The 12577-nt window shown below is 46.5% G+C and overlaps 1 protein-coding gene and 1 pseudogene across 1 annotated transcript; one reads left to right on the top strand and one right to left on the bottom strand.

Moving 5' to 3' along the window:
• Positions 1 to 441: 441 nt before the first annotated feature.
• TEX13C (TEX13 family member C) lies at positions 442 to 5704 on the top strand. Its single transcript, XM_003918247.5, has 2 exons — positions 442 to 3596; positions 4233 to 5704. Exon 1 carries the CDS (start codon positions 902 to 904, stop codon positions 3575 to 3577), a length of 2676 nt encoding a protein of 891 aa, XP_003918296.2. The 5' UTR covers positions 442 to 901; the 3' UTR covers positions 3578 to 3596; positions 4233 to 5704.
• A 116-nt stretch (positions 5705 to 5820) lies between these two features.
• LOC101026571 lies at positions 5821 to 10918 on the bottom strand (annotated as a pseudogene).
• Between the last annotated feature and the right edge of the window lie 1659 nt (positions 10919 to 12577).

The following is a 12577-nucleotide window of genomic DNA, read 5'->3' as shown; positions in this document are numbered from 1 at the left end:
GAATCAGGTCATGCATCCTAGTAGTGGCCTCCTGTTTTTTGATAGCTCCCTGTCTTCCCAGAACATCTTGGTCTGTCTTCCCTTCCTGCCTTATCCACTCAGCCATGGTAGTGGTGCTTTTTCTAGTGTCCCTGGTTAGCCTTCACCAGTGGTTTGAATCTTGTAATCCCTCTAACAGCTGCCAGCCTCTCACTTCACTCAGGTACAGGGTATACAACTGAGCCTGGTTCCCACTGTTGGCCCAACAAGGGCATCTACTCCACCAGCTTGTACCCTATTCATTTCCCTGAACTGGGAGTCTTGCAACTTTATTCTCTTCCATCTACACCTACATCCCCCTACTCTTCCAGTCCCCCAACACCACCCAGAAGGTCTTTGAGCTCCTTTAACCCACCTTCCCTTTCAGAGCAGAAGTGTGTGTGTGTGTGTGTGTGTGTGTGTGTGTGTGTGTGTGTGTGTGTGTGTTTGGGGGTCCATTCCACTCCGAGTGTGCAAATAGCCACTCTATCATCTCCAAAAAACCTGCCCTACCCTCTCCTTCTCTGGGCGCACTGCAGTTCCCAGCTCAGCCACATGGCGATTCTCCATTCAGGACGTGCCTTCCCAAAGGAAGCTGGTCCCAGCCGGCCTTGCGGCACGACTCGGCTTTTCTCTGTGATGTGTCGCAGAGTCGCCGGTAGGGTTCGGTGTGGCGAGGCGGACCTGCTTCTCTCTTTGTGAGAACAAGGGAGTGAGGGGGGAAGGAGGCCGAGGAGGAGGCCAGGACTGAGCAAGGACTAAAGTAAGACTGAAAGGGGAGGTGAGGGGCGGACTGGTTGGTGGCAGCAGCCTGTACCGGAAGCGCCGGCGGCAGCCGAGGCGACACACCGTGAGGCAGCTGCTTTACTAGGCCGCAGCCGCCATGGCGATGAATTTTGGGGACCATGCCAGCGGTTTCCGCCACAATGATGTGATCAGGTTCATCAACAATGAAGTCCTCAGGAACGGCGGCGGCCCAGCCTTTTACGTGGCCTTCCGCTCGCGGCCATGGAACGAGGTAGAGGACCGGCTTCGGGCCATTGTGGCCGACCCGCGGGTGCCGCGCGCCATCAAGAGGGCCTGCACCTGGAGCGCATTGGCTTTGAGCGTGCGAGTGGCGGCGAGGCAGCGGGAGCAGCTGCTGTACCAGGTTCGGCGGCTGCAAGGGCATGTGGAGGAGCGCCAGGCGGCCTCCTGGGCTCTAACCTCCCAGCTGCAGCAGCTGCGCCTGGAGCATGAGGAGGCGGCAACACAGCTGCACCTCACGCAGGCTGCCCTGCAGCAGGCGCTGAATGAGCGTGATGGGTTATGCGGGAGGCTGCGCGAAGTTGAGAGATCCATGCAGGTCTATCCGATGCCGCAGGATTTTGTACCTGGTCCAGAAGCCGGCCAGTATGGGCCTGTGGCCGGGACTTTAAATGCAGAACAGAGTGAGGCGGTGGCCACAGAGGCACTGGGAATGCCACATGCGGAAGCCCAGGTAGCAGCCCCAACAGCTATGTTTTACATGCCTGAACCCCAGAGTGGCTGGGTCCAGGGCATGCAACCCCTTCTGCCAATGCAGGTGCCTCATCCAGTCCCATTCCATGTGCCTTCACCAATGGGACTGCCATACTCAACACCTCTACCACCTCCGGTAGTAATGGAATCATCAGCAGCAGTTGCACCACAGATGCCTCCTGTGGGGATCTATCCACCTGGTCTTTGGGCCACAGTGGGGTCCCAGGAGGAGACTGCCCCTCTGTGGGACCAGAGGTGCCATGGCCAGGATGGATATCCTGAGAATTTCCAGGGGGTATATCACCCAGGGGATAACAGAAGCTGCAGCCAAAAGGAAGGTTCTGAGTGTCCCCAAGGAATGACCTCCCAAGGGGACAGCAGCAGCCACAGCCTGAAGAAAGATCCAGTGATGCAGCAGGGCACAGCTCCTCCTGAGTTCAGCAACAGCCACAGCCTGAAGAAAGATCCAGTTGTGCCCAAGGAGATGATCTCCCTGGGGGACAGCAACAGCCACAGCATGAAGAAAGATCAAGTGATGCCCAAGGAGATTGTCCCCCTAGGGGACAGCAACAGCCACAGCCTGAAGAAAAATCCAGTTGTGCCCAAGGAGATGGTCCCCCTGGGGGATAACAACAGCCACAGCATGAAGAAAGATCCAGTGATGCCCCAGAAGATAGTCCCCCTGGGAGATAGCAGCAGCCACCACCTGAAGAAAGATCCAGTGATGCCCCAGAAGATGGTCCCCCTGGAGGACAGCAACAGCCACAGTCTGAAGAATGATCCAATGATGTGCCAGGAGATGGTCCCCCTGAGGGACAACAGTCATAGCCTGAAGAAAGATCCAGTGGTGCCCCAGGGCACAGCTCCCCTGACGTTTAGCAGGAGGCACAGCCTGAAGAAAGAGCCAGTGATGCCCAAGGAGATGGTCCCCCTGGGGGACAGCAACAGCCATAGCCTGAAGAAAGATCCAGTGGTGCCCCAGGGCACAGCTCCCCTGACGTTTAGCAGGAGACACAGCCTGAAGAAAGAGCCAGTGATGCCCAAGGAGATGGTCCCCTTGGGGGACAGCAACAGTCACAGCATGAAGAAAGATCCAGTGATGCCCCAGAAGATGGTCCCCCTGGGGGACAGCAATAGCCATAGCCTGAAGAAAGATCCAGTGGTGCCCCAGGGGACAGCCTCCCTGGGATTTACCAGGAGCCACAGCCTGAAGAAAGACTTAGTGATGTCCAAGGAGATGGTCCCCTTGGGGGACAGCAAGAGTCACAGCCTGAATAACGATATAGTGACACCCAAGGAGATGGTCCCCCTAGGGCACAGCGACAGCCACAGCCTGAAGAAAGATCTAGTGGTGCACGAGGAGATGTTCCCCCTGGGGGACAGCAACAGCCACAGCCTGAAGAAAGATCCAGTGGTGCACCAGGAGATGGTCCCCTTGGGGGACAGCAAGAGCCACAGCCTGAAGAAAGATATAGTGACACCCAAGGAGATGGTCCCCCTAGGGCACAGCGACAGCCACAGCCTGAAGAAAGATCCAGTGGTGCACCAGGAGATGTTCCCCCTGGGGGACAGCAACAGCCACAGCCTGAAGAAAGATCCAGTGATGCCCAAGGAGATGGTCCCCCTAGGGGACAGCAACAGTCACAGCCTGAAGAAAGATCCAGTGGTACACCAGGAGATGGTCCCCCTGGGGGACAGCAACAGCCACAGCCTGAAGAAACATCCAGTGATTCCCCAGGGCACAGCCTTGCTGAGGTTTAGCAAGAGCCACAGCCAGATGGAAGATCAGGAGAGGCCCCAGGCAACGCCTCTGGAGGATAGCAAGAGCCATGGTGTGAAAAGTAGCCCATGGAAACACCAGCCTCAGGGGCAGAAGGTCAAGCAACGAAAAAGGAAAAAGGCCTCAGAATCCCAGCAACAGAAGCCTGCCTCATGCTCCAGCCCAGTGAATTGGGCCTGCCCATGGTGTAATGCCTTGAATTTTCCACGGCACAAGGCCTGCTATAAATGCAAGAGAGTCCGTATGCCAGTTGAGAATGGCAGCACTGACCCAGCATAAACTCATTGATTTCAGGAAGGTAAGTAAGATAGAAGCACTCCAAAGAGAAATCAATTTCCCAGGACCCCATTCTGATAAAAAAAAGTAACTGATTTACTTAACAGAAAATTTGAAACCAAAATTGTAGAGAAAATTAGATAAAATAATCCATTATTCTATTACCCAAATTAAGTACTTTTTATCATTGTGAGTATACATACATATAAATATGTATGTATTTATTTTCTTATTTTATTCATTTATTTGAATAAAGAGGGACTACTTCTGAGTATAACATTCAGTCTTTAATTAGGGGATTTCTCCTAATTGCAGTCAACTTTTTCAGGTGGTAGATTCTGGTTGGCTGATACTAATTGGTTGACACCCTGGAGAAGCTGAAGTTATAAAGCCTGTTTTAAATCAACCATTTGCTGGGTTTTTTTTGTTTGTTTGTTTGTTTTTTGTTTTTTTTTTTTCCTTAACCTCCTTTTCCTGAAAATGCTATGTATTTGGCTGGGAGCAGCCATGTGATTTTAGAGTTACAGGCTATGTTGTATTTTAGAAACACCGCTTTTCCTTGCAAGTGCTATCATTCCTTTTGAAACTCCTGCAGTGTTGATTTTTACTTCTTTTTGTTGTATTAGTTTTACAGTGAGGTCCTGTTTTTGTGTCTTAGCCCCACCAAAGTTGCTTGTTTCTGAAGAAGCTGAACCTGTGACATTAGAAGATCTGCCAAAGCCAAAAGAAGTAACACCTCAATTCTGATGGACCCACACCTCACTGAGACCCCAACTGGCTGCAGCCAAGAAGGGTGAAAGGAAGTCAGGGAAGAAGAGATAATTTGACACTCGTTAGGGGAAAAAGGAAGAAGAAAATCTTTTTTGTGGAGTTGAATTTTTTCATTGGTATGGGAATTAACTTAGAAAAGTTTGGGGAGTTGTAGTGTTAAATTCTATAGATGATAGCATCTTTGATGAATTCCACTTAATTCATTAAATGAAAGTTTAGGGAAAGAGTTTAGGGGGTTGTAGTGTTAAATTCTGTAAGTGATATCAACTTTAATTAATTTCATTTAATTCATTAAAGAAATAGTTATTGTCTAATACATTTTGGGAGCTAGACTTATATGTTATTATCTGGTACACACAGCATAATCTTTTATTGTGAGTTTGGTTAGAAGATAGGAAAGAGCGTAATTTGGCATACAAATTAGATCAGGGATGTCTTCTTTGCCTTGCATATAGCGTGACCTTGGATAAAACCAATTGAAGTAACATCCAGATCCATTTCTGTGGTTCTGGGGCCAATGCAGAAGAGACTCATGAAAAGTTTTGTGTTTTGTTTTTTTTATTTTTTTGAGAGATGAGGTCTCATTTTGTCGCCCAGGCTGGAGGGCAGTGGCATGATCATCATAGCTCACTGCAGCCTCAAACTCCTGGGCTCAAGTGATCCTCTGCTTCAGCCTCCTGAGTGGCTGTGAGCCACCATGCCCAGCCCTTACGAAAGGTCTTGAGTAACCAAACTGCTCGTCTCATTGGTCTCAAGTGAGATAAATGAGCAGTGACAAAGTTTGGGAAAGTGTCCTCACAGAAATGCAGGGAGAGCTTTTCTGATTTCCTCTGCTGACTTCTTCCTTTGAGAGGGATAGTTATTTTCCTGGTTGCCTACCAGCCTGCCTGAAAGACCTGGGGTGTCTTGAAGAAAAACAGTGCTTTGGGGAGTGTTCACTGCACACGCTAGCTTTCAGCCTCAGGCTGCCCCCATCCCAAGTCCCTTTTCAGTCAACAGTGGATGAAGAACAAAATGGATTCCAAGGACAAACATTGGGGGTACCAGGTTATGGATGGTGTTTCTCTTGGGAGGATAAATTGAGTTAAAAATAGAGTTAGAATGGGGCAAGCACTCTTGGGAACACCTCAGGACCCCCTCCTCTCCCTCTTTGGTGTGTTCTCTGCAGGCTTGCCCAAGGCAACTGCTGCAAGGCAAGGAAGGAGCCAGGGTGGAACCCAGGGGTGGTTGGTTAGATCTGCCTTCAGTCCAAGCTAAAGATGTCCTTGAGTTTCCCAATGAAATCCCACCCAGCTCACCAAAATCAATGTTTGTCAGGGACTTTCTGGTCCTAACTAGTAATAAAGAATGTTCATTTGACTGTTGTGCCTTCTGTGTAGTGTGTATCTCAGGGCAGGTTTGCTCAGAGGTGGCAGCTTAAATCCGCATCTGCCCTTCATCCCACTGAAGTGAAGAAAAGTTCAATCTCATTCACTATTGGAGGGCCCCTCCTCTTCTAAGGAGTTACCCAAAAATGGGGGCAAGGTACTGTGTGGACTTAGACAATGAGTTCCCCCTACACTCATTGTCTAAGTCCACATAGTACCTTGAAGGTGGGCATTTCTGCTGCTCTGGGGCCAGTGGGAGATGGAAATGTCTGCTGATGGTGGAAGCCTTGATGCCTAGGGTCCAGCCTCCTTACATGCAGCATGTAGCCATTCTCCTGGGGGTCCCTGCCTTCTTCTGGGGTCTTTGCATAGAGTAAGGGGTGCTTAGGTATCATGAGCAGCAATCTCCTTTTCTTTCTGTTTTCTAAGTCACTCTTCTGTCAGCATAATTCTGTCAAGATGTCCAGGATTAAAGAAAACCAAATACAGGCTGGAAGCATAAACCTCCCCTAAGATAAGGCAGGGGAAAGATCTGGACATCTTCTTGGAATGAGTATGGTGAGATAAGGGGTGAACAACAAAAATAATCTTACCATATCAGAAATTTTTCTCAGAGATGTGACAAACAGTAAGGACTTGGTTTACCTGGGACAAGAGTACAAGAAAAGAAGGGGGTTGTTGGGGAGCAAACACCTTAACTTTTGTTGGGGAGAGGGACAGATACTATAATATTTTGTATATCCTAATGGCCCCTGTATGTTTGGAAATATGGGTATGTGCAGGTCTTTTTTTTTTTTCCTACTGGGTTTAAATTTAGAGCTGGTATGATAGAGGAGGAAGAGTAGAAATTGTAGTGGTGGAGGAAGAGGGGAAGGATTCCAGGTGCTGCCAGTAGTGATGGTCGGAGTGGGCCTGGTGTCGCGGCCTTGCAAGCACTTATGGAGGTGGTGGTGATAGATGAGGAACATGGGTATTGCTCTGAGTAAGGGAATGCAGGGGAAGTGGGAAGAGGCCTATTAGAATCTTTGAAGGCCTCAGAACAAGAGAAGCAATATTTCCTCTTACTGCTCACCCATTCCTTCACTTCTTCATACCCCGCTAGTGGAGCCTAGGCAGGAGCAGCATTGCCTTCACACTCCCATTTCCATTTCTACCCTTTAATATAAAAGCGGAATCAAAAGAAGCAGCTCGAATAAGGGCATGTCCTGTGGGACATCGGTTGGCAGGGTTGAATGTGGAAAATGCTTCTCCGCCCGCCTCGGACTCCCAAAGTGCTGGGATTACAGGTATGAGCCACCGTGGACAGCCTAAAAAGCACTTTTTAAGGGATCCTGGAGTTTTTCCTCAAATGGCTCAACCCTGCAAGCCAGACTGTTCCTGGCACCCCTACCAGACAGCTACAGTCAATACTAGGGGTCTAAGTTCCTCTGGCCAGACTCCCCCCACCTTCCCCCTGGAAGAGGGGTGGGGCCAGCAGGGAATCCTGGGGGTGACACTCATGGTCCAGGAGCCTTCTGGTGCCCAGAGGGTAGAGTGGAAGTTCTGGGGGCGCTTAGCCCCGCTGTGTCCTGGACAGGCTGGTCCCCATGGAAGCTCAGAAGGAAAGAGTGCAAGAGCAGGTCAGGAAGGGAAACCAAGTCAGGAATGGGCCCCAGCCAAGGTTAGTGGTCCCCTCACTGCCCAACACCCAGCGGCGCTCTCAGCAGCACCCAGCAGCACTCTGTTTCATGCGGCACTGCTTGCAGAAGAGACGGTTGTCCAGCGGGTAACAGCCTTTGTCCCTGGACTCCACAGACAGGAGGATCCTACAGTCCTCACACCTGTAGCAATTTTCATGGAAGTTTCTTCCCATGCACTTGATTTTGAAGGCATCTTTCCCATCCCAAGGAATGATGGGATTCTCACAGATGCTGCATACGGGGGAGAATTTCTTGTAGAAGTCGTCCAGGCAGTACACCTTGTTTTGGCTGCCCAGGGCAAAGCTCATCTTCGATGCACCGGGTGCAGGTCACACACATGAAGCAGGAGGGGTGGAAGGCCTGGCCCAGAGCCCTGATGATGTGCTCCCAGACCATCTCACCATACTTGCCGCACTTCTCCAGCGTGTCCTGGTAGCAGAGTTCGCAGAGGGGTCGCCCATCCTGGTAGAAGCTCTGCCCAGCCAGCTGGCGGAGGCAGGTGTGCCACGTGAAGCACTGGGCATGGTACGGCCTCTTCATGGCCTCCACAGTCAGCTCCTAGGGGGAAACGTTTTGTGGCAGAAGGCACAGATGTCTGTGGACGACTATCTCTCAACAGGCTCTGCTGGGGGAGGCGAAAGCTCTTCCTCCCCAGGCCTGAGGGGCGGGGTCCAGGCTGGACTGAAGGTCCTTCTGCCAGGGCCTGTGGTCGGAGTGGGGGCAGGGGCAGGTGCAGCTGCTCTAAGTCTGCAATGAGTGAGGCCCCCATTGGAACAGGAGTCTCTTCTTCAGAACGCAGGAGCACCGGAGGGGGCGGTGGTGGGGCTGGGAGGAGGTCCAGGTCAGGAGGAGGGAGTGAGCATCCTTCATTGGAGAGCTGCAGAGGTGCAGCTGGCACTGTCGCTGCAGCCCTGCCAGGGGGTGCCCAGGGGCTGGGCTTCCCCTGTAAGCCAGCTCTGGGTGCCTTCATGGGAATAGGAGCCTCCCAGGGGAGGCCACACCAGGCCTCACAAACCATCTGCCTCCCTTCCTCAACCACAGCTACATCACGGCGCGGGGGTGCCATGGTGATAAAGACAGAAGATGCCACACTCTTCTCAGGCTTTGAGGCTATGACTTCAGCTCCTGGTGAGGCTGGAATCCAATTCTCCTGGAAGGCCCAAAGGTCCGGAAGTTCAGGCCAGCTCCTCTTGTCAGCCCGCGCCCCGGTGGCTGTGATCCCGTACTCCCATCCATAGGATTCGACCACCTTGACTTGGTAACTGGAGGTTGCTTACTTGAACCACTGCCTCATGTGCTTCGATAAAGTAATGCATGAAACCACCAACTGAAATAAAACTTTAAAATTCACTAGAAAACAGTGTAGGCTCAGCATTTGACAGTCAGAGATGGAGTCTTCTCAGAGAAATTTCCTTATTTCTATTACCACCTAGAAGAAAGTAATACTCATCATATTAGTTTGCTAGGGCTACCTTAACAAAGTACCACAGACTGGATGGCTTAAACAACAGAAATTTAGCTTCACAGTTCTGAAGGCTAGAAGCCCGAAAGAAAGATATTGGCAGGGTTGGTTCTTTCTGAGGGCTATGGGGCAATAATCTGTTCTAGGCCTTTCTCCTGGGCATGTGGATAGCTGTCTTGTCTCTGTGTCTCTTCACATTGTATCCCCTCTGTGTGTGTCTGCCTTTGTCCAAATTTCTGCTGTTCATAAGAAGAGCAATCATATTGAATCAGGGGCCTCCCTAGTGAGCTCATTTTAACTAATTAAATAAGGTCACATTCAGAAGTACTGGAGTTTAGATATTCAACATATGAATTTTGGGGGGGGACACAATTCATAACACTAATAAATATAGTTTTTCTACTTAGACATCTGAATTTTAGAACAATTAAGACTATTAAAACTCTTGGAACTCTTGTGTAGTATACGGGATAAACAGAATTTGAATCCTAGCACCGGCAATTGCTAGCTATGTGATATTAAGCAAGTTGCTTAGTCTTTCTCTGCCTCAATTTCCCCATCTATAAAATGGGAATAATTATACCTACTGAATAGGGGTGTTAATTAATATATGAAAACATGGTTAGCACGTACTAGTTTCAATTTATAAAACCATTTATATGATTATTCTTCATTACCTGGAAGTAACAGTGAAACCCAACTGATTGGCATTAAACAGGCAGTCTCTCTGAATAGTTAACACAAAATACATACATACGGACATATACAAATTTATAGCTTCTCACTAGTGAATGGCAAAGCTTGTTAATATCCATGATTTATTTAAAAAAAAAAACAGTATTCATTTGGCAGAGAGGAACATAGTGCTAAAGAGTCTTGAGTTTCTGTTCTATCTAGGGCAATTAACTTCACTCATTATTTCTATGGTTTAACCAATTAAGTGAGTCAGTTACAGATCAGTTGGTATACATATCACCCATTGAATATACCAAAAAACACTGCAAGATAAATCAGCTTTTTAGTTTTTATGGTAATTTCATCTCTTGGTGCTCCCTGTTTTATAAAAAAGAGAAAACATCCTTGATTTTGGAGGAAGTGAAAATGTAACTAGCAACACATTAATTTGATTCCAGCAGCTAAAATTTCAGTTGAATGCACTACAATTTCTTTATAATTATAAGCATTGTGGTGTGGCTAGGTTACCATGCCTTTTTTTCTGGCTGATCATCTTCCTATACTGTAATCATATTCTGAGAATTAGTCTGTAGCTAAAATAAGAGTGATTTTTATTGTTGATTTCATATAATTACTATGTGAGGGTAGTACATTGGAGCTTTTCATTATAAACACTATGGTAATTGATCATTCCAACTATTGGTTTGAATAACTTAAATGTAACCTGTAATTTCCACAACCTGAAATCAATAAGGTACATTTATTTTTAATTAAATGGATGCAAAAATAAAACCTAGGTAAAATGTGCAAATAAAAACAATAATTTAGTTTTAAGTACTGTATTGGTTATCTATTGCTGTGTAACAAATTACCAGAATTTAGCAGTTAAAGTAATGCACATTTATTATCTCATAGTTTCTGTGGGTCAGGAATCTGGGTACAGCTCAGCTGGGACCTCTGCTTTAGGGTCTCTCACAAAGCTGCACTAAAGTCGTAAGCCAGCGCTGGGAGCTCATCTGAAGTCACCACTGTGAAAGGAACCATTTCCAAGCTCACCCATGTAGTTATTGGCAGGTGTGGTAGACAGAATAATGGTCACTGAAGATGTACGTGTCCTAATCCCTAGAAAACATGAATATATTATTTCACATGGCAAAGAAGAATTAAGATTGCTAATCAACTAACCTTAAAATAGGGAGATTATCCTGGATAATCTGTGTTGGTGCAATGTCATCATAAGGCATATAAAAGGTGGAAGTGAGAGGCAGAAAAGCAGTCAGTGTGAGAGTGATGCGATATGAGAAAGATATTCATACACGTATGAATGTTCTGTACTCATTTTGATAGGGGCATTGAGTTCTTAACTTACTTTGTGTCGACTGCAGGTCATATCCTGTGTTCAGTGAACCACATACCCTAACATTTTTCATTGCAGAATTAAATTGATCACAGATTCCATAGGAAAAGTAACTAAAGGACTTAAAACAAATTATAAAGATTATTACAAAATACAGAAATCTCTCCTAACCTCTTATCAGAGACACAGAAACAGAACTTTAAATTAAATAAGTTGATTCTTGAAAACCATGTACACAAAGGTCTTACATGTGTCTAAGGCCTTCAGCTCTTTTTCGTGGAGTTTATCATGACCCTGAACAGCTCAATATTTAGACATGTAGAAACAAGTCTCAACTGAGAAAAGCCACTTACTTCTCCCCTAACTTGTTATAAGTAAAAGATTGATTTTGAGCACTGAAAGTGAAGATTATGTAATGCGATTTCTCCTCAAAAATGACAACTTGACAATGATTCAAACTGGACATCCTTTTATCTTTATAAGAAAAACAGCATGAATATGTTGATTTAATTTCCTCTTCATAATAACTAATTACATGACCAGCTAAAACACTGTTAAAGAATTCACATATTATCATATTCCACCCCTAGGAATACTTGATTGCTTTATAGAGCTACTTTGAGCTAAGATAATATTTAAAGAACCCACAAGCGTATTTTTATTTGGAAAAAAACTCACTCTATGGCCCTTTGTTATATTCCTCACTTTTCAAAGAAAGATATGACATTCTTTCCTAGATTGAAATGAGTAACTCACCTTTTGTTTTTCCTACAGTTTGCTTTTACAGGTTAAATGCTTTATGTTTGATTAAAATAATTTATGAATGTGTTTATGTGTGCCTGTGTGTGCATAGGGTCTCTCATATGTGTAAAATGGAAGACAGACCAACTTTTCTGTGAAGCTTAAGGCCCTAGCTTCTCCTGGCCAGAGAAAAGGTGACCAAGTAACAAATGAATAGTTGCTGTGGCATTTCACAAATGCACATAACATTCATTTTCTCTTCATCCTTGTTTGCACTTGTGATATTCTGTGATACATTATATGATCAAAATAGAACTAATACTGTCCACTAATAATGATGAGAAAGTGACTGAAGGAATATTTGAAAATATGATTGTCTTCTATAGCGTAACAGACAACATATGATGTTGCAGGATTTTTTTTTTTTTTTTTTTTTTTTGAGGCAGAGTCTTGCTCCCTCACCCAGGCTGGAGTGCAGAGAGGCGATCTTGACTCACTTCAAGCTCCGCCTCCTGGGTTCACACCATTCTCCTGCCTCAGCCTCCCAAGTAGCTGGGACTACAGGCGCCCGCCACCATGCTTGGCTAATTTTTTTGTATTTTTAGTAGAGACGAGGTTTCACCGTGTTAGCCAGGATGGTCTCGATCTCCTGACCTCGTGATCCACCCGTCTCAGCCTCCTAAAGTGCTGGGATTATAGGAGTGAGCCACTGCACCTGGCCGGATTATCTCTTTTTACCTTAAAAAAAATTATTTAAACGCAAATGTGCATGAAATTACCAAAATAAAAGCAATATATTGGGGCATTTGTGTTCACTTATTGCTACCATTTTCTGTTGCCTTTTGATATTTATAGCTGTGACTTTTAAACTGCACCAAACACATAGCTTCTGGAAATCATTAATTCATGTATTTGTATGTACACCGTTGTGGATAAGTGTTTTATTTTGAC

Source organism: Papio anubis, chromosome X (assembly GCF_008728515.1).
Source record: "Papio anubis isolate 15944 chromosome X, Panubis1.0, whole genome shotgun sequence".
Taxonomy (NCBI): Eukaryota; Metazoa; Chordata; class Mammalia; order Primates; family Cercopithecidae; genus Papio; species Papio anubis.
The sequence above is the reverse complement of the archived record's forward strand: the minus strand, read 5'-3'. Positions and strand labels throughout refer to the sequence as shown.

Coding starts and splice junctions, on each gene's coding strand:
- TEX13C (XM_003918247.5), top strand. CDS start 902: ATGGCGATGAATTTTGGGGACCATGCCAGCGGTTTCCGCCACAATGAT.